The 25,283-nt window shown below is 52.7% G+C and overlaps 1 protein-coding gene, 1 long non-coding RNA gene and 1 pseudogene across 4 annotated transcripts in view; 2 read left to right on the top strand and 1 right to left on the bottom strand.

Annotated features, from left to right (window-relative positions):
* Positions 1-3,181: 3,181 nt before the first annotated feature.
* Positions 3,182-3,974, top strand: LOC121018609 (V-type proton ATPase subunit G 1-like; annotated as a pseudogene).
* Positions 3,975-9,754: 5,780 nt separating this feature from the next.
* ERCC2 (ERCC excision repair 2, TFIIH core complex helicase subunit) overlaps positions 9,755-25,283 on the top strand; it is a 16,933-nt gene continuing 1,404 nt past the window's right edge. The window contains exons 1-19 of one of the 3 annotated variants that reach the window (XM_040457396.1): positions 9,755-9,841; positions 10,161-10,260; positions 12,051-12,128; positions 12,210-12,272; positions 12,450-12,563; positions 15,624-15,740; positions 15,832-15,948; positions 16,160-16,283; positions 16,367-16,463; positions 16,654-16,787; positions 16,866-17,034; positions 18,732-18,850; positions 21,116-21,185; positions 21,269-21,338; positions 21,432-21,533; positions 23,071-23,134; positions 23,751-23,872; positions 24,982-25,074; positions 25,175-25,247. In XM_040457396.1, coding sequence (XP_040313330.1) covers positions 9,837-9,841; positions 10,161-10,260; positions 12,051-12,128; positions 12,210-12,272; positions 12,450-12,563; positions 15,624-15,740; positions 15,832-15,948; positions 16,160-16,283; positions 16,367-16,463; positions 16,654-16,787; positions 16,866-17,034; positions 18,732-18,850; positions 21,116-21,185; positions 21,269-21,338; positions 21,432-21,533; positions 23,071-23,134; positions 23,751-23,872; positions 24,982-25,074; positions 25,175-25,247 — 1,831 coding nt within the window. In that variant the 5' untranslated portion in view covers positions 9,755-9,836. Of the gene's footprint in view, positions 9,842-9,954; positions 10,066-10,160; positions 10,261-12,050; positions 12,129-12,209; positions 12,273-12,449; positions 12,564-12,587; positions 12,827-15,623; positions 15,741-15,831; positions 15,949-16,159; positions 16,284-16,366; positions 16,464-16,653; positions 16,788-16,865; positions 17,035-18,731; positions 18,851-21,115; positions 21,186-21,268; positions 21,339-21,431; positions 21,534-23,070; positions 23,135-23,750; positions 23,873-24,981; positions 25,075-25,174; positions 25,248-25,283 lie in introns of those variants that run through there. The other 2 variants (XM_040457397.1, XM_040457398.1) reach the window with 2 other exon arrangements.
* Positions 22,409-23,784, bottom strand: LOC121018610 (uncharacterized). The gene is made up of 2 exons (XR_005785247.1): positions 23,047-23,784; positions 22,409-22,926 (listed from the first exon to the last, which is right to left on the bottom strand). It is a non-coding gene; the product is annotated as an uncharacterized LOC121018610 (long non-coding RNA).

The following is a 25,283-nucleotide window of genomic DNA, read 5'->3' as shown; positions in this document are numbered from 1 at the left end:
GCCTTTTTGGTGTTTGGGGGTTTTGTTTGTTCATTTGTTTTGGTAGTGTCTTCATCTTTCATATTTTGGATTCTTCCTTTATGTCCTTAACCATTTTAAGCTTAGCTGTTTTATAATGTATGTTTCATAATACTATCTTCCGAAGTTTGGAGCCATCTAGATCTAGAATTTGCTGGGTCCCGCTTTGGATTCTGTGTCTCCCTCCCTCTCTGTCCCTCCTCTGCTCATGCTCTATCTCCTTTTCTCCCTCTTAAAAATAAATAAACATGAAAAAATAAATAAAATACATTTTAAAAAAGGGGCGCCTGGGTGGCTCAGTCGGTTAAGCATCCAACTTCGGCTCAGGTCATGATCTCACGGTTCGTGGGTTTGAGCCCCACCTTGGGCTCTGTGCTGACAGCTCAGAGTCTGGAGCCTGTTTCGGATTCTGTGTCTCCCTCTCTCTCTGCCGCTCCCCCGCTTGCACTCTGTCTCTCTCTGTCTCTCAAAAATGCATAAACGTTAAAAAGTGTTTTTAATTAAATAAAAATTAAGGATTGCTCCTCAGTCACACTGGCCACTTTTCTCGTGCTCAGTAGCCGTGCGTGGCTGGTGCCTACCATTTTGGGCAGTGCAGATAGAGAACATTTTCATTATCCCAGAAAGTTCTCTCGGATACAGCTGATACACAGCATTTCTAGAAGCTCCATGGTGCCTCTTCGCAGTTAACCACAGTTGGGACTTCTATCACTACTGATTAGTTGTCATGAATATACTTTAAAAGTCAAACTGTACTGGGGCACCTATCTGGCTCAGTCAGAAGAACATGAGATTCTTGGTCTTGGGGTTGTGAGTTTGAGCTCCATGTTGGGTATTGAGATTACTGAAAAAAGAAATCAAACTGTACTAAAATATGAAAAAAAAAAACAGTCCTATGTACTATCTTTCCCCACTCCCCTCTGCTTGCCAGAGGCAACCACTTTCAACAACTTTACCAGTTTCTTCTAGTATTTTCTTCCATGTTTCTAAATATGCTGACACTGCGATTTCGTGATAGCCAATTTTAGACATTCTCTACTGACTTCCTACTACAGTAGGTGAGGCTTGAGCTTGTGCTGACCCAATTTCCCTCTCCCAACGAAATCATGTCACAATTTTTATATCAGTGTTTTTTACAATGTGATATGTAAATGTTTTCATTGCAGAGCCATGTAATATACTAGCATTTTCTTTCTCAAACTTTAAAATTGAGAATTAAGAATTACCTTAATTTTAGATGCGCCTATATATACTTAATATTTTTCTTTTTCTTTCTAAAAAATGTTTATTTATTTTGAGGGGGGAGGGGCAGAGAGAGGGAGAGAGAGAATCCTAAACAGGCTCCATGCTGTCAGTATAGAGCCTGTCATGGGGCTTGAACTCATGAACCATGAGATCATGACCTGAGCCAAAATCGACAGAGGGTTAACGACTGAGAGCCACCCAGGCGACCCTGCAGTCCTCTTTTAATATAATCTGGACTTGCTGCTCTCCAGGCCTGTGCTAAGCTATCCTGGGATTTCCCCGAGTTGGACACTATTTCCTGGATTCCAGGTCTTTGTCTTTTTTCGTTGACTCTTCATTCCGGTGGAGCACATCCTCCAATTGTTCCCTTAAAAGAGTGAAGAAGAGGTAAATATTTTTGGGTTCTTACAAAACTAAATAGGTCTTCATTCTATCCTCCCACATTATTATAGTTTGGCTGGGTATAAAATTCTAGGTTGGAAATACATGTATCCTTTTCCATTCAAATCTGTATGCACCCTGAGTTGGAATGCAATTTTAGATAACAAGGGAAAACTGTTTTTCCCCTCAGATTTGTTTGCATTCTCCCTTTCCTTTGAACTTATATTTGACTTTTTTTTTTTTTTTTTTTGCTAGCTTTTTTTTTCTTCTTTTTTTCTGAGAGCTTTTGTGATCTTCCCTCTTTCTCTGGTTCTAAAAATTCACGAAGATATGCCTTACTGTAGTCTTTATTCATTAATCATTCTGACCTTAAGTCTGTTCTTTCAATCTGGAGATTGAACACCCTTTGGTTCTGAGACATTTTCTTTGTATATTTTTTGTGCTGATTTCTTCCCCTTCATTTGCTTGCTCTTTTTCTGGAATCTTCATTATTATGGATGTTCAATCTTCTGAGTTGAGCCTTCAATTTTCTTATATTTTCACTACTATTTTCCAGCCCTTTGTCAATTTTCCCTTTCTAGGAGATTTCCCTGACTTTACTTCTAATCCTTCTCTTCAAATTTATATTTCATCTAGAATTTTTTAAAAGATTTTATTTTTAAGTAATCTCTACACCCAATGTGGGGCTCAAACTCATGACCCTGAAAGGAAGAGTCATACACTGGGGCGCCTGGGTGGCTCAGTTCATTGAGTGTCCTACTAAGGCTCAGGTCATGATCTCACAATTTGTGAGCTCAAGCCCTATATCAGGCTCTGTGCTGACAGCTCAGAGTCTGGAGCGTGCTTCGGATTCTGCGTCTCCCTCTCTCTCTTCCCCTCCCCCACTCATGCTCTGTCTCTCTCTCCTTCAAAAATAAATAAACATTGGGGCGCCTGGGTGGCTCAGTCGGTTAAGCGTCCGACTTCAGCTCAGGTCACGATCTCGAGGTCCGTGAGTTCGAGCCCCGCGTCAGGCTCTGGGCTGATGGCTCAGAGCCTGGAGCCTGCTTCCGATTCTGTGTCTCCCTCTCTCTCTGCCCCTCCGCCGTTCATGTGCTGTCTCTCTCTGTCTCAAAAATAAATAAACGTTAATTAAAAAAATTTTTAAATGCATTAAAAAAATAAATAAACATAAAAAAAAAAAATCATACACACCATTGACTGAGCCAGGCAAGCACCCCTATAATTTTGAATTCCCAAGAACCTTTCTTGTTATTTAATTATTAATTCTTCATAGCCTCCAGATCTTTATAAATGTGATATTTTCCATTATCTTGCTAAGTATTTCACAAAGCGTTTAGTTATAGATGTTTTGTGTTTCTTTGTCGCTTTCTTGTTATTGTTTGTTTGTTTTTCTGTATGATGTTTGTTTCTTCTGGGCTTCTTTATATTGTGTGGGCTTCTTTTAAAAAAATTTTTTTAATGTTTTTTTATTTTTGAGAGAGAGAGAGAGAGAGAGAGAGAGACAGCATGCAAGCAGTGGAGAGGCAGAGAAAGAGGGAGACACAGAATCTGAAGCAGTCTCCAGGCTCTGAGCTGTCGGCACAGCCGAAGTCGGATGCTTAACCCACTGAGCCACCCAGGCGCCCCTTGTGTGGGCTTCTTTATTCATCTGACCTCTCTTTTTCACAACAGAGGTATGTTAGTCTCCTATGACTGCTGTAACAAATTACCACAAGCTTACATAACACACATTTATTATCTTATAATTCTGGGGGGGGTCAGAAGTCTGAAATGGGGACCCGAGGGGGCGACCAAGTCGATTTAGGCTGCTCCCCTTGGGCTCGGAATGGCTGCCACCACCTCCAACCAGTCGCAGGGCATCCTGCAGCTGCTACAGACCGAGAAGGGGGCCACTGAGAAGGTGTCCGAGGCCCACAGGTGAAAGAACCAGAGGCGGAAGCTGGCCAAAGAAGGGCGGCTGAAATTGAACAATCCCATCTGTGCAGAGAGGAGTTCAAGGCCAAGAAAGCTGCTGCTCTGGAATCCCACCTGTGCAGGTGCAGCACTGGAGCGGCGAAGGAGATGCAGGAGAGATGACCATCCTCCAGACCTACTTCTAGCTGAACAGGGATGAAATCCTGGACAACCTCTCAGCCTTTGTCTGTGACATCTGGCCAGAAATCCATGAAGACGACTGCATAAATGGACAGGGGAGGAAGGAGCGATTCTGCCTGTGGATTGGCATTTTGTTTTATTTTATTTTATTTTATTTTATTTTATTTTATTTTATTTTATTATCAATTATTATTTTAGACAGAGGAAGCAAGTGGGGAAGAGGGGAAGAGAGAGGGAGACAAAGAGAATCCCAAGCAGGCTTTATGCTCAGTGCAGAGTCCAACACGGGGCTCGATCCCACGACCCTGGGATTGTGACCTGAGCCAAAATCAGAAGTCAGACACTCATCTGAGCCACCCAGGCACCCCGATTGACGTTTTAGATGCCTTCATGGAATATGGAGCTTCAGCAAAGCTTGAGTTACATTCTTGCGGAAAGGTATTGAATGATTTCTGGGTGTAATATAGTAGGTCCCCTCACTTTTTTTTTTTTAATTTTTTTTTTTTAAATTTTTTTTCCCAACGTTTATTTATTTTTGGGACAGAGAGAGACAGAGCATGAACGGGCGAGGGGCAGAGAGAGAGGGAGACACAGAATCGGAAACAGGCTCCAGGCTCTGAGCCATCAGCCCAGAGCCCGACGCGGGGCTCGAACTCACGGACCGCGAGATCGTGACCTGGCTGAAGTCGGACGCTTAACCGACTGCGCCACCCAGGCGCCCCAAGGTCCCCTCACTTTTAGGAGAATAGCAAATCTAGCTTCTTTGTACAAACTTAGAGCTTATCCAAAGCTTTTCTCCTTTAACCTCATATCTCTTAGAAATGTAATGTGTTTACACTGTTTTTTCTATGCTCAAACAACATATATATTAATACTTTTTCTTTCTCAGATGTAGTAAAAACCCCATTTTTCTAAAGAAAGAAAGGGAAGGGCGCCTGGGTGGCTCAGTTGGTTAGGCGTCCGACTTCGGCTCAGGTCATGATCTCACAGTTCATGGATTTGACCCCTGTGTCGGGTTCTGTGCTGACAGCTCGGAGCCTGCTTTGGATTCTGTGTCTCCGTCTCTCTGCTCCTCCCCCACTCACGCTCTGTCTCTGTCTCTCTCAAAAATAAACATTAAAAATTTTTTGAAGTTGCCCATAATAAACAGTTACAAAATGACCGTGATATTAGAGCCGATATTCTAGTGGAAGAGACAGACAATAAATAGAATACTAAGCAGAAAAATATCTCAGACACTGATCACCATTATGGAAAAAAACTGAATCAGGAGAGGCGGATATATTGCACCTGCTTGAGTGATATATTCATTTCCTGTGGCTGCCTGCAACAACTCAGTGGCTTAAAACAACACACATTTATTTTCTTACAGTTCTGAAGGTGGGAAGCCCAAACAAAAATCAGTTTCACTGACTGAAATCAACCATTGGCAGGGCTGGGTTCCCTGAGGCTCTGTGGGAGAATCCGTTTCCTTGCCTCTTTCAGCTTCTGGAGCTGTGTTCCTTGTTTTCTTTGGCTCTGCCCCTTTCCTCCTGCAGTGTAGCCTACATTCTGTGTTACGTTGTCTCTGTTTCTGTCCTGCTGTTGGATCTCCTTGTAATGACATTTGTGATTATCCTTGGGGCACACTTCGGTATCTCAAGTGCCTTAACTTCATCACACTTGCAAAGTGTGTTGAACCCAGAGATCAAGGGCTCGGAGGTCTTTGCAGACCATTTTTCAGCCTATCCAGGGAGTGTTACAATTTAAGTTTTATTTTTTAACTTATTTTTGAGAGAGAGAGAGAGAGAGAGAGAGAGAGACAGCATGGGAGGGGCAGAGAGAGAGGGAAAGGGAGAATACCAAGTGGGCTCCACACTGGCAGTGTGGAGCCCGACATGGGGCTCAAACCCAGGAACCGTGAGATCAACCTGATGCTGATCAAGAGTGAGATGCTTGGGGCGCCTGGGTGGTTCAGTTGGTTAGGCGTCCGACTTTAGCCCAGGTCATGATCTCACACTCCGTGAGTTTGAGCTCCGCGTTGGGCTCTGTGCTGATAGCTCAGAGCCTGGAGCCTGCTTCGGATTCTGTGTCTCCCTTTCTCTCTGCCCCACCCCTGCTCATGCTCTGTCTCGTTCTACCTCAAAAATAAATAAAACATTAAAAAAAAATTTTTTTTTTTTAAAAGAGTGAGATGCTTAACCAACAGAGCCACCCAGGTGCCCCGGGAGTATTGCAGTTTACATCGATGAAAGGAGCTTTATGGAAGGTTTGAGGGAGAGGAGGGAGGAAGCCACACAGAGATCTGGGGGGAGAGCCACACAGAGATCTGGGGGGAGAGCCTTCCAGACAGAGGGAGCAGTGACCAGTGACCGCAGGGGCTGAGGAGGCTGGAGGAAGTCATTCTGAGGTGGGACCTAATTATCCCTGCCTCCTGGTGTTCAGCCCCTTGAGTAACCCCCTCTCCTTGACCGTGGGCTGGATGTAGGGATGTATTTTAGGGGATGGAGTTCAGCAAAAGTGATGGACTGTCCCTTCTGACACCAGATTACAAAAAGACAGTGACTTCTACCTTCTCTGCACCTCAATCCGGCGCCTCATGCTTCTCCCGATGAAGCCAGCTGCCTTCAGAGACGCCCGTGTGGCCGGGACCTGAAGGTGGTCCCCGCCACCAGCCCCCAGAGAAGTGAATCTTGGCGACAACCACCTGGTGAGCTTAGCGGTGGATTGCTTCCAAAAGAGGAAACTATCTGCAGCTGCTTGCAATTCCTGACCACAGAACCCGTGAGACGATGCTGTTGTCGCCCGTTACATTTGGGGGTGATTTGTTGTACGCATTGGCCAACAAGTGCAGGTCTGGCACCTGCACGGAAAAGCCAGGAAGCCAAAGTGTGTCTGGGAGGGGCGCTGGGGGGGGGGCGCAGGGGGAACAGTGGGAAATGACGTCAGGCAGGTTAGCAGAACACTTAGTAGGACGCCTGGCTCATGTCGGTCTGGTACTCAATTTCCTTTCATCATAATCTCAGTTTCATCATGTTCTTGGGTGGCTCGGTTGGTTAATTGTCCCTCTCTGATTTCAGCTCAGGTCATGATCTCACGGTCCATGGGTTCAAACCTGCTTGGGATTCTCTTTCTCTCTGCCTCTCCCCCATTTGCGCACTCTCTCTCTCTCTCAAAAAAAAAAAAAAAAAATTAAATAAATAAATAAACATTAAAAAAAAGAGGTATTTTATTAAAAAAATAAGATGTCCTTCCTCCTTCCCCCCCACTTGAATAAAGTAACCAGGGATAGCATGGGAGAGGCCAGAGATGGGGTCTGACCCAGTTGTGGGGGGGGGGGGGAGTCAGGGAGAGCTTCCTGGAGGAGGGGATGTCTCTGAGACCTGGAGGTGAGTTGAGGAATAGGAATGAGCAAGGGTAGGGTGGGGGAGATGGCATTGCAGGCAGAGGACATCGCTGGAGACAAATAGGAAGCAGGGGAGTAAGCAGCGAGATGGGGCTAGTTGCTGCATGGAAAGGCACAAGCCTCTTGGAAATGGAAATGGAAGGTGATGAGGGAGGTGGGGCAAGCTGAGGGCAAAATACAGGCTGGCACCCCCCCCCCAGGTGGAAAATGTGTGATATTCCCCAGACCTCCTGGCTCCCCATGAACAAAGGAAAGGGGTTTAAGTGCTTGCCACGGTGATTGTGGGAAACTAAGGCAAATGAAAACTTAAATTCCCTTACTACCTCCAGCCCATTGGCACGTCCTTGAAACGGCAGAGTGACCTCCCTCCAGGAGCTCAGCTGCCTGGATGATGACACTTTGCTGGGGGGCAAAAGGGAATCTTGGCTTAACATTATCCTGACCCCCCCAGGATCCTGTAAATGTATTTCTTTTATCTCAACTGCCCCAAGATACATGCTGGCAATCCTACTCCAAGTTTATTCCCCCCCCATATACATCTGAAGGGTCTCATGACTGAGTTTTGTTGTTGTTGTTGTTGTTGTTTACAAAAGGTAATAAATGGCGTTTCCCTAGCAACAGCTAGCCCCTCAAGGTCCCGGAAACCTTGCTTCCAGGATTCCTTTAGAGATGTACTATCTCTGACCCCCTCCCCAACCTGAGGGTAAATAATGAGCTACCCCTCACTTCACGACCCCAGTGCAGCTCTTCCTGCCCACGGGTCTTGTCCCGGTGCTTTACTAAAATCACCTTTTTGCACCAAAGACGTCTTTAAGGATTCTTTCTTGGCTGTCAGACACTTAACCGACTGAGCCACCCAGGCACCCCGCTTCCCCAGCCTTAGCCACTGACTGGCTCTGTTTGCCAGTCTCAAGGCACCCCCACGTGACTTATGGGTTCAGAACGCAAATTTGACTGTTTCCCTCCCCCCTGCTTATTTACTCTTTCCACAAATATTTATTGATGCCCTACTTTGTGCCAGGCACAGTAGCAAAGACTGCAGTATGGGAGTGAACAAAATGGACAAAAATCCCTGTCCTTATGGATCTGACCTAAACAAAATAAGTAAGTCAAATATTTAGCATGTCGGGTGGTCACACGGGCTCCGAAGAAAAATAAAGCAGGAAAGGCAGATATGGTGGGTAGTGTGTGAGGGGTGTGTGTGTGTGTGTGTGTGTGTGTAAGGGGTTAAGTTTAATTTGGTGCCACCGAAAGCAAGGACCTGAAGAATGTGAGGATGTCCAGACATATCAGGGGAAAGAACATTCCAGGCAGAGGAAAGAGCAGGTGCAAAGGCCCTAAGGTGGGATGTGCCTGGAGTGTTCTGGAAACAGCAAGGAGGATAATGTGGCTGAAATAGAATGAGCTAGGTGGGAGAGGAGGGGATTAGAGAGGGAAGGTGGGTTGGTGTGGGGGTGACAGAGGGGGGGGGTACAATCGTTACAGTTCTGTAGGCTGCTATCAAGATGTTTGGCCTGGCCCTGCCCCCTCCCTCCAGCTACATTCTCTCTACTCTCTCTCTTTGCTTCTCTCCTTCCAGCACGCAAGCTTCCTGTGCTTTCTTCTGGCCACAGAGATTTTGTGTACAATATTCCCTCTGGCTGGAACACCAATACCGTTTCCACTTCTCTCATGTATCCCCTTTAGTACTTTCTCGTACTTCCTGTCTCTATTCAAACCTCATTTCCTCCACAAAGGCTTTTCTGACCACTCCACAACCCGTTGTCAACAGCCCATTTTCTGTATGTAGCCCCTATGGTTTCCAGAATTTTTCCATCACAGCACTTGTCATACTAGTAACCATATATTCCCTTGTAGGTTTAATCTTTGTTCTTTGAGGACAGGAACAGGGGCTGTCTTGGCCACCTTTGTGTTTCCAGGCCCTAGCACAGTAGAGGTCCTATTTCTATTTGTTGAATAATCACACAAAAGCTGCTAGCATTTACTGAATGCTTAGTATGAGCTAAACCCAGTTTTAACTGCCTTATTTGGGTTTATTTAAGCATCATCTACATTGTAGATAATCTAATTGTTCCTACTTTGCAGGTGAGAAGTTAATTTGACCAAGGTCACACAGCTAATAGACAGTGGAGCCAGGATTTGGACCCGGGCATTCTGATTCCAGAGTCCACACCTTAGCCGACAAGCCACAGTGCCTTTGCATTACTGCCTGATGGCAAACAGTAGGCGGTCACTAAATGGGAGGAGTTATTTCTCCCCAGAAAAATCTAGGGCACAGCAGGGACTTTATAGATGCATGTTTTGTCTCGTGCAGCGAAGACATTCCTTAATCGTGGGGTCTGTAGGGGTCCCCAATTTTCCTGTCATTTCCTTTCGACTATTTGCTAGATGAACTAACTACGTAGATGCAGAGAGACCAAACAGTAATGAATGGGATCGATTATCTCGGTTCTCTCCCTTCATGTTTTGTTCTTGGCACTCTGCGATCCTCAGCGACGCCTCCGACACCTCTCCCCGGGTCCGCCCCGCTCCGTCCCCGCATTGCAGTGCGCATGCGCCTTATCCCCCGCCCCAGTAGAGTGACGGGCGGCTTCAGCCAATGGCGTCGTGAGAAAGGTGGAGCGGCACCTCGTGGACTCCCCACGGATCCCGGTCTCTGAATATTTATGAGGGAGGCGGGCCAACGCCGCTTCTTGCCGAGGCCGGCGCCATGAAGTGAGAGCGGGGTCGGGGTTCGCTGCTCGCCGGGGTCTAAAAGATGGGGGGGACCAGTGGGTGCGCCCGGGGCCCGGGCGGGGCGCGGGGGTGCGGGAGGAGTGGGGTGAAGTTAGTCGCGGGGACCCACGGGGCGGTAACGAGGACGGTCAGCGAGGAGATGCCGAAGGGACCCGCGGGTCCTGGGGAAGCGGGGGATGCTCGGGGGGACCGGCTCCCGGCAGGTAACTCCTCTCGGCCGGACGACAGGGGAGTGCGGGGGCTGGAGAGGGGCCCAGGGGGCGGGGGACTGACCCTGCCCCCCAACCCCCGCCGCCAGGCTCAACGTGGACGGGCTGCTGGTCTACTTCCCCTACGACTACATCTACCCGGAGCAGTTCTCTTACATGCTGGAGCTCAAACGCACACTGGACGCCAAGGTGGGGGGGCCCGGCCCTCGGCTTCCCACCTGACAAGTGGGACGGCCACGCGTGCCTCTAAGACTGAACTTTCTGGACGTCTAGGTTTTAGGAATCTGAGGTCCTGGGGAGGCCAGCGCTCCCCAAACTCCTGGCATCTAAAATAATAGTTCATAAAAGCAGCACCTAACATTTATCAGAGGCTGCGCTGCTTTAGAGCCGGCTCTCGGGTGGGAAGCCTGGACCCACAGCCGTGTGCCGTTGGGTGAATCACTTAATCTCCCTGTTGCACGCTTTTCACGTGTGTGAAATGGGCTTCGTTAAGACTGCCTACCCTCAGAGGTTAGTGTGCAGGTTGTTAGGAGTTAATTCGGTAAGTAAGGCAGCAGTTCTTAACTGGGGATGATTTTGACCCCCCGAGGCAGTGTCCGGAGACATTCCTGGTTGTCCTACTAGTGGAGGGGGGCGGGTGCTACCGCCATCTAGCAGGTAGAGGCCATGGACTCTGCTAAACGTCCTGTAGTGCGTAGGACAGGCCCCCTCACCCCACAGCCAAGTAGTATCTGACCCCCAGATGTCCAGAGAGCCTAGGTTGAGAGATTCTGATGGAAGACCCTTAGAAGCAGTGCCAAGGGCTCCTGGGTGGCTCAGTTGGTTGAACTTTCCACTTTGGCTCAGGTCGTGATCTCCGGACTCCTGATTTCTAGCCTCGCATCTGCTCACTGCTGTCAGCATGGAGCCTGCTTTGGATCCTCTGTCCCCCTTTCTCTCTGCCCCTTTCCCCCTTTGTGCGAGCACGCGCGCGCTAGTTCTCTGTCTCTCTCTCAAAAATAAATAAACGTTAAAAAAAAAAAGTAGTGTCACGCACAGAGTAAGTGCTGTAAAAGGGTTTGCTAAATTAAAAGAAAAGGCAGGTCACTACCTGTTACCATGCTAAATGTATAACCCTCAGTTTCTCATTAGTCCTCACAGTAATTCTGTAAGGAAGTGCTTAGTAGGCCCATTTTATTTATTTACTTATTTAAAAAAAATTTTTTTTAACGTTTATTTATTTTTGAGACAGAGAGAGACAGAGCATGAACAGGGGAGGGTCAGAGAGAGGGAGACACAAGTGGAAACAGGCTCCAGGCTCTGAGCTGTCAGCACAGAGCCTGACGCGGGGCTCGAACTCACGGACCACAAGATCATGACCTGAGCCGACGTCGGCTGCTTAACCGACTGAGCCACCCAGGCGCCCCTATTTACTTATTTTTAAAAAATTTATTTGCTTTTTAAAGTAATCTCTAGGGGCGCCTGGGTGGCGCGTCCGACTTCAGCCAGGTCATGATCTCGCAGTCCGTGAGTTCGAGCCCCACGTCGGGCTCTGGGCTGATGGCTCAGAGCCTGGAGCCTGTTTCCGATTCTGTGTCTCCCTCTCTCTCTGCCCCTCCCCCGTTCATGCTCTGTCTCTCTCTGTCCCAAAAATAAATAAACGTTGAAAAAAAAAATTTAAAAATAAATAAAAAAATAAAGTAATCTCTATACCCAGTGTGGGGCTCAGACTCACAACCCCGAGATCAAGAGTCTCATGCTCTTCCGACTGAGCCGGCCAGGCGCCCCTGGCCTGTTTTAGAGATGAGAATACCAAGATGGGTGAAGGCACTTGCTATGACCACTCAACAACAAAGAGGTGGCCAAAGTGGGGTTCACACCCACTGTCCCTGGGGCCTAGACTTTTAACTGCTGTTGTCCCTCTTATTTCAAGATGGTGGCATTCTGGGGGCAGTCCCCAGAGTTTGTGTCCCTGAAGTTCTGTCTGTCTCCGCATGCAGGGTCATGGAGTCCTGGAGATGCCCTCAGGCACTGGGAAGACTGTGTCCCTGTTGGCCCTGATCATGGCATACCAGAGGGTAAGTGACCCCTGGGCCCGTGGAGGGGGAGGCAGAGGGAAGGCATCCAGCAGGGGCTGAGCCCGTTGTCATCATCGGCAGGCATATCCACTGGAGGTGACTAAACTCATCTACTGCTCGAGGACTGTGCCTGAGATTGAGAAGGTGAGCCAGGGCCAATCCCCGGCCAAGGCCAAGGCCAAGTTCCGTAGGACTTGTTGGTCCCTCTGGTGGTTGCTCCTGTAGCTGGGGGGTGTTGAGTTTGAGAGGCTGGGGGAGGGGCGGGGCCAGGCTGGGCAGGGACTTGTGCTGGAGTCCTCCCTCCCTCCTTCACGGGAACAGGTGATCGAAGAGCTTCGAAAGTTGCTCCATTTCTATGAGAAGCAGGAGGGTGAGAAGCTGCCGTTTTTGGGGCTGGCTCTGAGCTCCCGGAAGAACCTGTGCATTCATCCCGAGGTGAGTGCCCTTTTCTTCCCTTTCCCCACGCCTCAGGGTTAGACCGCCATCCAACCAGGAATCCTAGATCCCTCGACCATACCTCTCAGGGTGATAGGCAGGGACCACACGCAGAATTCCCTCCTCACTCGTCAAACTCTGAGTCCTCGTTCGCGGCCCAAACACACATCCTCCCTAGCCTGAGAGAGGTTAAAAAAGGCACTTCCTGGAATCCAGCAGGCCTGGTTTCCTGGCTCTGAAACTTAATAGTCCTGTATTCTCGGATAGGTGGTTTCTATAGTCAGACTTCAGTCTCCCTTTCTGTAAAATGGGGGTAATTAGTTACCTGCTTCATATAGCTGTTGATAAGATTGGGCAAGGGGGTAGGGGGGCGGGTGAAATGGGCGAAGGGGGTCAGAATGTACAAACTTCCAGTTATAAAACACATAGGTCACGGGGTTGTAACGTATAGCATGTTGACTACAGTGAATAATACTGTATCATGTATTTGAAGGTTGCCGAGAGAGTAGATCTTAAAAATTCTCATCGTAAGAAAAAATTGTGGGGTGCCTGGCTGGGTCGCTCAGTGGAGCATGCGACTCTTGATCTCCGGGGTCGTAAGTTTCAAGCCCCGCATTGGGCATAGAGCTTCCTTTAAAAAAAAAAAAAAAAAAAAAAGAAAAAAGAAAAGGAAAAGAATTGTAACTATGTGGTGACAGATATTAGCTGACTTATTGTGGTGGTCATTTTGCAGTATATACAGGCATCGAGTCCTTACATTGTACAGCCTGAAACATAGTGTTGTATGTCCATTATATCTCAATAATTAAAAAAAGATTAAGGGGTGCCTGGGTGGTTCAGTCGGTTAAACTCAGGTTATGATCTCACAGTTCGTGGGTTCGAGCCCCGCGTCGGGCTCTGTGCTGACCGCTCAGAGCCTGGAGCCTGCGTCAGATTCTGTGTCTTCCCTCTCTGCCCCTCCCCTGCTGGCACTGTGTCTCTGAAAAATGAATAAATGTTACACATAAATAACTGACCGAGCGAGGTAATGTACGTATAGCCCTTAGCGTGTGCAAAAATCTAAAACATGACAAGTGACCATGCTATTTATATAATAAACTGTGACACGTAGAATATTACTTACTGTTAAGTTACGTTACAAAACCATCAGGGCTCACGGCCAAGCAGTGTTCTAAGCACTTTACGTGTGGTAAACGCGTGGAATATATATCATGACATTATTTGTGAGAACACGAGACATGATAGATGAGGTGGGTGATCATTAGAAGGAGCTCCAGCCTTGGGGCGCCTGGGTGGCTCAGTCGGCTAAGCGTCCGACTTCAGCTCAGGTCACAATCTTGCAGTTCGTGGGTTCGAGCCCCGCGTCGGGCTCTGTGCTGACAGCTCAGAAACTGGAGCCTGTTTCAGATTCTGTGTCTCCCTCTCTCTCTGACCCTCCCCCGTTCATGCTGTATCTCTCTCTGTCTCAAAAATAAAAAAATAAAAACGTTAAAAAAAATTTTTTTTAATAAAAAAAGTAGATCCAGCCTTGACAACTGATGAAATGGGAAGGGTGGGGGGAGGGTCAGCAGCCTAAGACGCTGCCCGGGGGCTGTGCTGGTGCCACCCGCAGAGGCTCAGAGGCTAGTCCAGGACAGTTCTCAAGGCCATCAGACCTCCTCTGATTCTTAGATTTGCCAAGGTTCTGGGTATTTTAGTATTTGTAAAGATAAAGCCGTTATCCTTAACCCACGCGCTAAAGATTCTTCAAAGCTTGATTTTTTTAAAAAAATTGAGGTGACATTGACATACAATGTTAGTTTCAGGTGGGCAGCGTAAAGATTTGGTACTTGTAGGGGCGCCTGGGTGGCTCAGTCGGTTAGACGTCCGACTTCAGCCCAGGTCACAATCTCGCGGTCCGTGAGTTCGAGCCCCGCGTCGGGCTCTGGGCTGATGGCTCAGAGCCTGGAGCCTGTTTCCGATTCTGTGTCTCCCTCTCTCTCTGCCCCTCCCCCGTTCATGCTCTGTCTCTCTCTGTCCCAAAAATAAATAAACGTTAAAAGAAAATTAAAAAAAAAAAATTTGGTACTTGTATAGTGTGCAAAATGATCACCATGGTTAAGTCTAGTTATATGTGTCACTTTATGTAATTCCAAAAAAATTTTTTTTGTCTCGTAATGAGAACTTTTCAGATCTCCCTTAGGAACTTGCAATAATGCAGTATGGTATTATGAACTATAGTCTCCGTGCTGTATGTTACATCCCTGGAACTCATTTATTTCAAACTGGAAGTTTGCCCTTTTTCATCCCCTTCACCCATTTCTCACTCCCCTCCCCTGGCAACCACCAATCTGTTCTTTTTTTTTTTAATATATAACGATTTTTTTTTTTTTTAATGTTTGTTTATTTCTGAGACAGAGACAGAGCATGAGCAGGGGAGGGGCAGAGAGAGAGGGAGACACAGAATCCGAAGCAGGCTCCAGGCTCGGAGCCATCAGCCCAGAGCCCGACGCGGGGCTCGAACTCACGGACCGCGAGATCGTGACCTGGCTGAAGTCGGACGCTTAACCGACTGCGCCACCCAGGCGCCCCAAGATTTTTTTAAGTTTATTTATTTTGAGAGAGAGCGCATGCAAGTGTGTGAATGGGGGAGGGGCAGAGAGAGGGAGGGAGAGAGAATCCCAGGCAGACTCCACACTGACCGAGCGGAGCCCAGTGTGGGGCTCGAAATCATGAACTGTGAGATCATGACCTTAGCTGAAGTCGGGATGCTTAACCGACTGAGCCACCCCGGTGCCCCAAGATTTTATGTTTTAAGTAATTTCTATACCCAGCATTGGGCTCGAACTCACAATCCCAAGATCAGTGTAGGAGTCTAGCAGTTGCTCTTCTGATACCTCCTCGGTTAAGTTCGCAAGCGTCTTAACTGTTTAATAAGGAAACAAATTGAGGTTCAAGTTTCCCCACAATTCCCGATTCTCACTCCAGACAGCCCCCCATCCCACCTAGCTGGTAGGTGTAGAGCCCCATGGTTGAGGAATGCGTGAGCTTCTTGGTGCTAAGATGCCCCCCGGCCGCCAGGTGATGCCCCTGCGCTTTGGGAAAGACGTCGACGGGAAATGCCACAGCCTCACGGCCTCCTACGTGCGCGCACAGTACCAGCAGGACCCCAGCCTGCCCCACTGCCGCTTCTACGAGGTGCCCGCCAAATGGGCTGAGGGAGGGAGGGCAGGAGGGTAAGCCGGCTGCGACAGCCGACCTCCCTGACCCCCCCCCCCCCCCCCCCCAGGAGTTTGACGTCCATGGGCGCCAGGTGCCCCTCCCTGCTGGCATCTACAACCTGGATGACCTGAAGGCCCTGGGGCGGCGCCAGGGCTGGTGCCCCTACTTCCTTGCCCGCTATTCGGTGAGAAGGCTGGGGGGCTGGGCAGAGGGGCGGGGGTGTGCGTTACGGCCTGGCTGCCTGTTTGTCGGTCTGTCTATCCATCAGCTCGTGTTTGTACCTGGCCTGGCAAGACCTGGCCTTGCGTCTACGAGCCCGTGAGGGAGGCGGGTGCCGGGTGGGGGAGGGGCGGGGGGGGCAGGGCCGGGGTAACCATGCCCTCCTTGGCCCCTAGATCTTGCACGCCAACGTGGTGGTTTACAGCTACCACTACCTCTTGGACCCCAAGATCGCGGAGCTGGTCTCCAAGGAGCTGGCCCGGAAAGCTGTCGTGGTCTTCGACGAGGCCCACAACATCGGTGAGGCGGGAGGCAGAGGAGAGGAGAGACTCAGCCCCTCCGGCTGCCCGCCTGAGCCCGCCTCTCCCCCGTCTCCTCTCTAGACAACGTCTGCATCGACTCCATGAGTGTCAACATCACCCGCCGGACCCTCGACCGGTGCCAGGGCAACCTGGAGACCTTGCAGAAGACGGTGCTCAGGTGGGGCCTCGGGCGGCTGCTGGACCTGAACGCCCACCCTGCGCCCTGCCGTCTGGTTCCCAGCTTCTCCCGGGCCCCCGCTTTCTGCCCGACCTACTCCCGGGGACACCGGGCCTATCCCAGTGCCCCACCCTACCCCCCAGACGTCCCCCACTCTTCCCACACCCGATCTCCCCTCCCCCCTGCCCAGGATCAAGGAGACCGATGAGCAGCGTCTGCGGGAGGAGTACCGCCGCCTGGTGGAGGGGCTGCGCGAGGCCAGTGCGGCCCGGGAGACCGACGCCCACCTGGCCAACCCCGTGCTTCCCGACGAGGTGCTCCAGGGTGAGCTGCCGCTCCCTGCCGCCACCTGCCCCCGGTCCCGCTCTCCCCGTGGTGGTGGCTGATTGCGTCTCCCCGCAGAGGCGGTTCCCGGCTCCATCCGCACGGCCGAGCACTTCCTGGGCTTCCTCCGGCGGCTGCTGGAGTACGTCAAGTGGCGGCTGCGGGTACAGCACGTGGTGCAGGAGAGCCCCCCCGCCTTCCTGAGCGGCCTGGCCCAGCGTGTGTGCATCCAGCGCAAGCCCCTCAGGTGCGGCCCCCCACGGCTGGGGGCGTCCGGTCCCCGCAGGGGTTCGGGGCCTCCCCGAGCCCCGTCCTCTGTGCCCGGGGCCGCGCCGCGAGGCCGGTGTCAGGAGTGAGTGACGGGCGCAGAGCGAGCGTGTGCGCTGACTCGGCAGACCGGGCAGATCCCCGGGGAGGTCGGAGCTGGCCCCGTGTCCCTGTGTGTGTCGGGCCGGAAACCGGCAGGCAACGCGTGGCTTAACCAGAGAGCTTGATGGAGGCGCGACTGACAGAGGCGGGCAGGGCAGGAGGTCCGACAGGGGTCCTGGACCCTCGTCCGGCTCAGGTATTTCCGCCTGAGGCCACGGTGGCAGGGGAGGGACGGCCCCGGAGGGGGCTCCTGACAAGCTCCAGCAGGGTGGGAGCTGGGGGGAAATGCTGTAGGTCCCCTGGACCCCTGTCGCCTCCTACTGGTGCTTGTCTTCGTCCCCAAGAAGCCTGACGGCAGGGACCAGGAATACCCCCCCCCCCCCAGCCAGGCAGTCTGGCGGGGATGATCCCTAGCACGGAACAAGCGGAGGATGGACCTGGGAGAGGGGTGGGGCCTCCTGTACTTTCCTTGGGCCGTTTTGCATAAGTCATTTGTCTTCTCTGAACCTCAGTTTCCTCTTTTGTTCCAACGGGTCGGAGGGCCGTCACGTTCACTCCCGGGTTTCTGGGGTGGTGAAATGAGAAAGCACTGACCGAAGTAACTTACTTGCCCTGTCTTGAGCACTGGTGATGAGCTAAGCACTTCACGCTCTGCATCTTGTGGGAGCTCAGGAGGGCGCTCCTGTGCTGCAGAGGTGGACGGTGTGGCCTAGAGAGGGGAAGCCACTGCCCGGGGTCACCCGGCACTTTGTGGGCCAGTTGTGCGAAGCCAGGTCCTTAGGGCTCCAAAGCCGCTCACTGCCCTGCCTCTGAGGGGCTGGGGCGGCCCTCGGGGTGGCTCTGTCTGTCCCCAGACCAGGATGACCAGGGTGAGCATGGCTGGGATTGGGTAGCTCAAAGGGGGCGCCTGATCTAGCCGGGGTGGGGACGTACAGATGACAGACTTGAAGCGGTGGCATTCGGAGGCAGGTTCTAAAGCTCTGAGCATCCACCGGGCTCTGAAACCAGGCGTTCCCGCTCCATGACCTGCCCTTGAGGGGCGACAGCCTCAAGCCTGACCATCGGTCAGGTGACTGGGTGGCCTTGTGTGTGAGGGCTGGCGACACGGCGTATGTGAGATTGTTCTCTGTGAGTACGCGGGGCTCTGATGCTTGGATGTGCCACCACGGTGGCCAGGTGTGACCGACACGGTGTGACAGGTCGTGGGTGTGAGTGCGTGCAGCCGTGCAGGATTCGGGCTGTGACTGGGATTCTGGGTGTGCTCGTGGGTCTCCTCTTTTGACCAAGAGCCTGCACGGGGTGGTGCGGCCGTGTGTGACGTATGATCGCGGGACTCTGGACGTATGACGCGTGACTTCTCTGCGTGCGCTATCCTACGGCTGTGGCTCTGCGTGATGGGCACTTGTATGGTGTGGGGACACGGGGGTGACTGAAACAGCCCCGGTCTCTGCCCTCACGGAGCACCCGCTCACCCGGGGAGACCGATGTGTGACCGAGTGCTGGCGAGGGCGGAGGAGGTCGCTGGTCCTGTTGGCTCTCTGCCGCCACCCTGACCCTGTCCGGCCTTTGCACCAGATTCTGTGCCGAACGCCTCCGCTCCCTGCTGCACACCCTGGAGATCGCCGACCTCGCTGACTTCTCTCCCCTCACCCTCCTCGCTAACTTCGCCACCCTCGTCAGCACCTACGCCAAGGGTAAGCTCGTCTTCTCCTACCTCTGCCAGGCCCCCCGGCAGCTGGAATCGGGAGCCCGGCAGAGTCAGAGAGTTGTCGGTGAGACTTAGACTTTCAGGACCTTGTAGGGCTGGGCTCGGGAGTTTGGGCTTTATTTCAAGCGCAGTGAGGACCCACAGGTAGTTCTTGAGTTAGCGCAAGCCTCGTGCTCAGATTTGTATTTTCGAGCTTCAAAATGGAGTAGGATGGGGGACGAGGCCAGAGAAACTCTGTGGGGTCCCTCACGCTGTTGGGTGTGGTAAGGAGGGGGCCTTTCTACTGCCGGGGAGTAGGGAGCCATGGCAGGTTCTGAGCAAGGGAGGGGTAGGGGCCTGGGGAAGGATGGGAGGACGGGAGGGGCTGGAGGGAGATGTGGGACCTGGTGTCTGGGGTTGGGGGGGGGCCGAGAGGCCGGGGGGGGGGGGAGCAAGGAGCCGAGTGCGCGGCTCAGGTTTCTGGCTTGCCAGGGAGAGGGGATGTTGTTCCGTTCCCGAGGCTTTGCTGGTCAGCACGTGTTAGGCTGGCCAAGGGCTCAGTCTGACCCCCAGGGATTACTGCTCTGTCCCGGAACCAGGTCGGACTTCCTGACACCCTGCAGCAGGACGGAGAGTCTGTGCCCCGACCCCGGCGCACATCAGTAGCAAGTTCCACTGCAGGCTTCCTTCCGTACCCCTCTCTCCTGCCCCAGCCCACCTTCTTCCGGGGCTGGCTTTCTTGTCTCTTCCCATCCACTAGTGCCTCCCGTTCTTTGACCTGGAACATCTTGCCCGATGCTCCTCGGCCCCCAGCTACCTCCCACTCATCCTTCAGTTTGGCTGGTTACGGATGGCCCCTGTTCGAGGAAGCCCTTCCTGACCCCAGGCTGCGTCAGGCTCCCCCGTCCCAACCCTGTCTGGTCACCTGGTCACTCACTGGGGAGAGGACCGTGTCCCCATCGTTAGACTGCGAGCCCTGAGAGGGCAGGGCCAGAGCTGTCTTGGTTCCCACTGTGTCCCCAGTACAGAGCTGGGCGTAGAGAACTCGATTTTTTTTTTTTTTTTTTAAACTAGGTGAAATTGAGTATGTGAGTTCATTCATTCACCTATTTTTTTTTTTTTTTCTTTTTGATGCTTGTCTTAGTGTGTGTGCATGCACACACAGGAGAGAAGCAGGGAAAGAGGGAGCGAGAATCCCAAGCAGGCTCCGCACTGCCGGTGCAAAGCCCTACACGGGGCACAAACCCCCAAACTGTGAGATCATGACCTGAACCGAAACCAAGGGTCAGTGGCTCAACCAACCGAGACACCCAGACGACCCCATTCACCTGTTTGTTTGTTTTTTTTTTCCAACAAACAGGCCAGGCCCCGCACTGGGGAAGTGACAGGAATCAAGAGGGACCTCATTTCTGACCTCCTGGAACTTATATTGTAGAAAGGAAGACAGGTAGCAAAGACTCAGATAAGAAAGATGATTCTAAAAAGGGATCATTTTCTAAAAAAGGAGAAACAAAAACATTGCCTGTTGGAGCATGCCTGCGGTGGCTGGGGTGACCAGGGGAGGCCTGAGGCGTGGACATTTAAGCAGAGTCCCAAATGACCAAATGGAACCAGCTGCCTTGGGAATCTTTTCGGACTGTGGGTCCAGCAAGTGCAAAGGCCCTGGGGTGGAGTGAGCCCGGTGGTTTTTGAAAGTTAGGAGGCCTGTGAGTGAGGAAATGGAGTCAGCATGGCAGGGTCCTGGATGATTTTGCACCTTGAGAGGGGTGTGGGGAGCTATACCGGGCTTCTGAGCAGGGCAGGGATATGACCTGACTTAGGATTTCACAGGGTCTCTCTGGCTGCTGGGAAGGGAGCGGGGGTGGGAGCTGGAAGCCCAGTGAGGTGGTGACTGCAGTGGTCCAGGCCAGAGGTGATGGTCTTGGGAAGGGGGTTGGAGGAGTGGTCAGGTTGCAGATGGGCTTTGGAGGCAGAGCTGACCAGCCTGATGGGTTGGATAGATCTAGGGGAAAGGCTCCAGGCTCTGGCTTGAGTGGCGGGGTGGGTTCTCGTGGCTCTGGGAGAGTCAGGAGTAAACCTTTGGTGCTCTCTGTTCGTGATGCTGAGTGGGTGTCGGCTCTGGGAGAAGCGGACAGGTTGGGGCGTATGTTGGACTCTGGATGCCTGGGTCTGAAGCTGGGGCAAAGGGTTGGTGGTCCCGGTCACTAATGGAGGAGGGTGTGGCCGGTGGGCGTGGCTCCGACTAGTGACCTGGAATCTCCCTGGCTCGCAGGTTTCACCATCATCATCGAGCCCTTTGATGACAGGACCCCCACCATTGCCAACCCCATCCTGCACTTCAGGTGAGACCCCACCCCGGTGGGGGGTGTGAACGGACCACAGGGGCCCCAGCGTGGCCCTCGACACCCTCTTCTGCTTCCTGCAGCTGCATGGACGCTTCCCTGGCCATCAAACCCGTGTTCGAGCGCTTCCAGTCTGTCATAATCACATCTGGGGTGAGGACCCTTTTCTGCCCCCAGTCCCCAGCCCCCCATTGTGGGGTTCCTGGCCCAGTCCTGCTGAGGTCCCGCCTGCTGTCTCTGCTACAGACGCTGTCCCCACTGGACATCTACCCCAAGATTCTGGACTTCCATCCTGTCACCATGGCAACCTTCACCATGACGCTGGCCCGGGTGTGCCTCTGCCCGATGGTGCGTGGGAGAGGGTGGGTGCTGGGGCAGGGGAGATGGGAATGGGGGCCGCCTTTCCTCCCTCTGTGCTGTTGCTCAGGCAGGAGAGTTTTACAGCTGAGGGCACAGACTCTGGATTCAGAGACAGACCTGGGGTTGATGTCCCGGTAGGGAGGACTTTCCAAGCCTCAGTTTTAATCTGTAAAATGGGAATGCATCCTCTCTGACGTCCCAGGCTGCTTGAGGGGATAGTGAGATAAGGGGCATAAAACGCTTCTGCAGCCCAGGGCCTGCCAGTAGGCACTCCGTCAACATCTCGGTTAACGTGGCTTTGCCTGGTGCGTCATCGGGCCGTAACGTTGGCGAGTGACCTTTCTGCTTTGCCTCAGTTTCCTTTGTAAACAGGTATCAAAACATGGGCCCTCCGTCCTTTATCTGAATCCCTTGGGCCAGACGTATTTTATTTTTTTTAAGCTTATTTTGTGAGAGAGAGCGCGCGAGCGGGGGGGGGGGGGGGGGCAGAGAGGGGGGGAGAGAGAATCTCAAGCAGGCTCTGCACTGCCAGCACAGAGCCCAGCGTGGGGCTTGAACTCCCGAACCGTGAGATCATGACCTGAGCTGAGATCAAGAGTCAGACGCTTAACCAACTGAGCCACCCAGGTGCCCTGGCCAGGTGTATGTTAGAATTGAGACTTTTCCTGGGGCACCTGGGTGGCTCAGTTGGTTGTCTGACTTCGGCTCAGGTCATGATCTCACTGCTTGTGAGTTTGAGCCCTGCATCGGGCTCTGTGTTGACAGCTCAGAGCCTGGAGCCTGCTTCGGATTCTGTGTCTCCGGCTTTCTACCCCTCCCCCGCTACTGCGCGCTCGCTCGCTCTCAAAAATAAACGTTAAAAAAAAAATTTAGAATTGAGACTTTTCCAGACTTTAAAAACAAAGCACGTGCCGTGTGGTATGTCAACATGGCCGGCAGGGTCTGGGCAGCTCCCTCCAGTGCAAGTCGTGTTTTAGGAGGAAGAGGTTTTAAGACGTCAAAGGGAGGCAAGCCGGGACTCTGAACAGACTCCGGTCGGAGCAGATTCTGCTGTCGTACGTGTTTGTGCCGAATTCAAATAGCTGGAGTTTCTGGAGTTTTTTGGCTCTTGGAATTGCCCTTGGGGGTCATGGACTGGTGGTGACCGCGTACTGCGTTGTGGTTTTGTGGAGGTGCCTCGGGAGGGACGCGCCAGGGGCTGGTGGCTGTCGAGGTCGGGGTGACACGTTCTCCTGGAGCCGCCTGACCTCAAGGCTGGGGCCAGTAGAATACACTTGCTGGTTAGCGACACGGACAGACGGGTTCAGTCCTGCCTCTGCCGTTTATTTGCCGTGTGACCTTGGGCAGGCAACTCACCTTCTCAGAGCCTTAGGTCATTCATCTGTGCTGGGCAGATAACAGTGTAGTTGAGGGTTCGTTCAGTGACATAGCGTCTATAAAAAGCTGAGCACAGCACTAGCTGGCAGCTAACACATTAGAGTGGTGACTGCCAGTTGCTTACCATGATGGCTCTCGCTCTCTCCAGATCATTGGTCGGGGCAATGACCAGGTGGCCATCAGCTCCAAATTTGAGACCCGGGAAGATATTGGTATGCTGCTCGCGGGGCTGGGTGCATGGGTTGCGAGAGGGGAGGTGTATCAATGGGCTGAGTCATGCCGCAGTAACAAATAGCCCTGAATCAGAGTGGCTTAACACGGAGGGTGCTTCTTGCTCGTGGTGTGTGCCATTGTGGGTTGGGCGGGGGGGGCCTCCCCAGGTGTCCCCTCCCTCTGGGCACCTTCACTGTTGGACACATCGTGGCGGTGGGGAGATGTGACGGGAGGGATCCTGGTGATCGTGCTGTGCCTCCTAAAGGCGTTCGGCCCCCAGAAGTGACTCCCGGCCACTCATTTCATTGATCAAGACGAGTCACGTGGCCACACCTAACCTGAGGGGTCCGCCCACGGGGCTGGAAAGAGAAGTGGAGTGTGTGTGAACAGCCCTGCGGCCTCCGTGGGGTTTCTGGGGACCCCGAGTTGAAGATAGGGCACTAGAGGGGCATCTGAGTAGCTCAGTCTCAGCTCAGGTCTTGAGCTCAGGGTCGTGAGTTCAAGTGGAGCCTACTTTAAAAAAAAAAACCAAAAAGCCAAAACCAGGGCATTAGGGAGAAGCGCTCTGACAGGGAGTGGGGAGGACGACCGAGGCCGCCCTCCAACTCCTCCCAGCGGTGATCCGGAACTACGGGAACCTCCTGCTGGAGATGTCCGCCGTGGTCCCCGACGGCATCGTGGCCTTCTTCACCAGCTATCAGTACATGGAGAGCACCGTGGCCTCCTGGTACGAGCAGGTACGCCCAGCCGCCCTCTCCCCGGAAGTCCCCTCTTCCCTCAGCGTGTTTCCTTTGTCTTGCATTCTGAGTGGCGACGGGCACCACACGTGACGGGACAGCGTGTGGAACACAGCGAACAGTTCGAAGAATACACAGTGTGTACCCTTGCACGTGCCTCTCCCCCCTCCCCCCCTCCAGGTTAAAAACTCGAGCCCCTGCTAGGCAGTGTGTGGGTGAGGTCATGGGCCTTCTGGAAAAGGGGCTCAGGCACAGCTGGGCACCGGGTGGCTGCTGTGACCTCTCTCCTGGTGCACCATGGCCCAGCTCTCGGGGGGGAAAGCGGGTACTTCCTGAGGGCGAGATGAGAGAACGTGGCTGATCCAAGCACCCAGGAACAGAGGGGGGGGAGGGGCCTCACCCTCTCGGCCAAGACCTTCGTTTTGTCCTCACGTGGGCGCTTCCCGCACGGTGGGGAAGGTGGCTTCCGGCCACCTGAATCCACATCCTGAGTGGTGTCCTCTTTAAGAAGACTTCGCCTGGCCCAGGGTCACGAAGGTGGTCTCGTGTGTGTCTTCTAGAAGCCTTGTGGTTCTGGCTTTCACATCTGGGTCTGTGAGTTACTTCAGATTCGTCCTTGTGTAGGGGGTAAGGTCAGGGCCCAGGTTCTTTTTTCTCCGTGTGGAGAAGTGGAAGGCACTCTCCCCACTGGAGACGGACACAGGTACGGATGACCTGTGTGGGGGTGCGTTTCTGGACCCTCTGGTCTGTCCCCATGTCCGTCCTTGATCTCACCCAGTTAAACGCAGTGTCACAGGAAATCCCTGGGCAGCCTCTGTTTGGCTCTGCCTGACCTACATCAGCCTCTCTACTAACCACCAGCCGGGGGCCGGAGTGTCCCAGTGGGCCACCTCGGACCATATGGCTGCCCCACTTGTCCGAAGGATGGCGTGCGGGGGTTGCCCCCCCCCACCCGCCGCACATCACAGAGCTTCCCACAAGGAAGGCTGAAGGAAGGTGCAAGCCTGGCACACAGGAGCTGGGGCAGAGCTGGGTTTAGCCAGGATGCCTGTGCCCTTAGTCCACTTCCGGCCCACCCGCAGCCCGACCTGCCTGGTGTCCTTCCCTAGGGCATTCTCGAAAACATCCAGAGGAACAAGCTGCTCTTCATCGAGACACAAGATGGGGCCGAGACCAGTGTCGCCCTGGAGAAGTACCAGGAGGTGGGTAGGGGCGTGGGGGATGCCAGGAGACTGCGTGCAGAGGGCCTGAAGGAGGCGGCTCCGAGGGCACGCAGCTCCTGTCTCGGCCTCCCCTCCCCAGGCCTGCGAGAACGGCCGCGGAGCCATCCTGCTGTCAGTGGCCCGAGGCAAAGTGTCCGAGGGAATTGACTTTGGTGAGTGGACTAGCTCTCCTCTCCTCCCCCCCCCCC

Source organism: Herpailurus yagouaroundi, unplaced genomic scaffold, assembly GCF_014898765.1.
Source record: "Herpailurus yagouaroundi ecotype Mexico unplaced genomic scaffold, PumYag 220, whole genome shotgun sequence".
Classification (NCBI taxonomy): domain Eukaryota; kingdom Metazoa; phylum Chordata; class Mammalia; order Carnivora; family Felidae; genus Herpailurus; species Herpailurus yagouaroundi.
The sequence above is the reverse complement of the archived record's forward strand: the minus strand, read 5'-3'. Positions and strand labels throughout refer to the sequence as shown.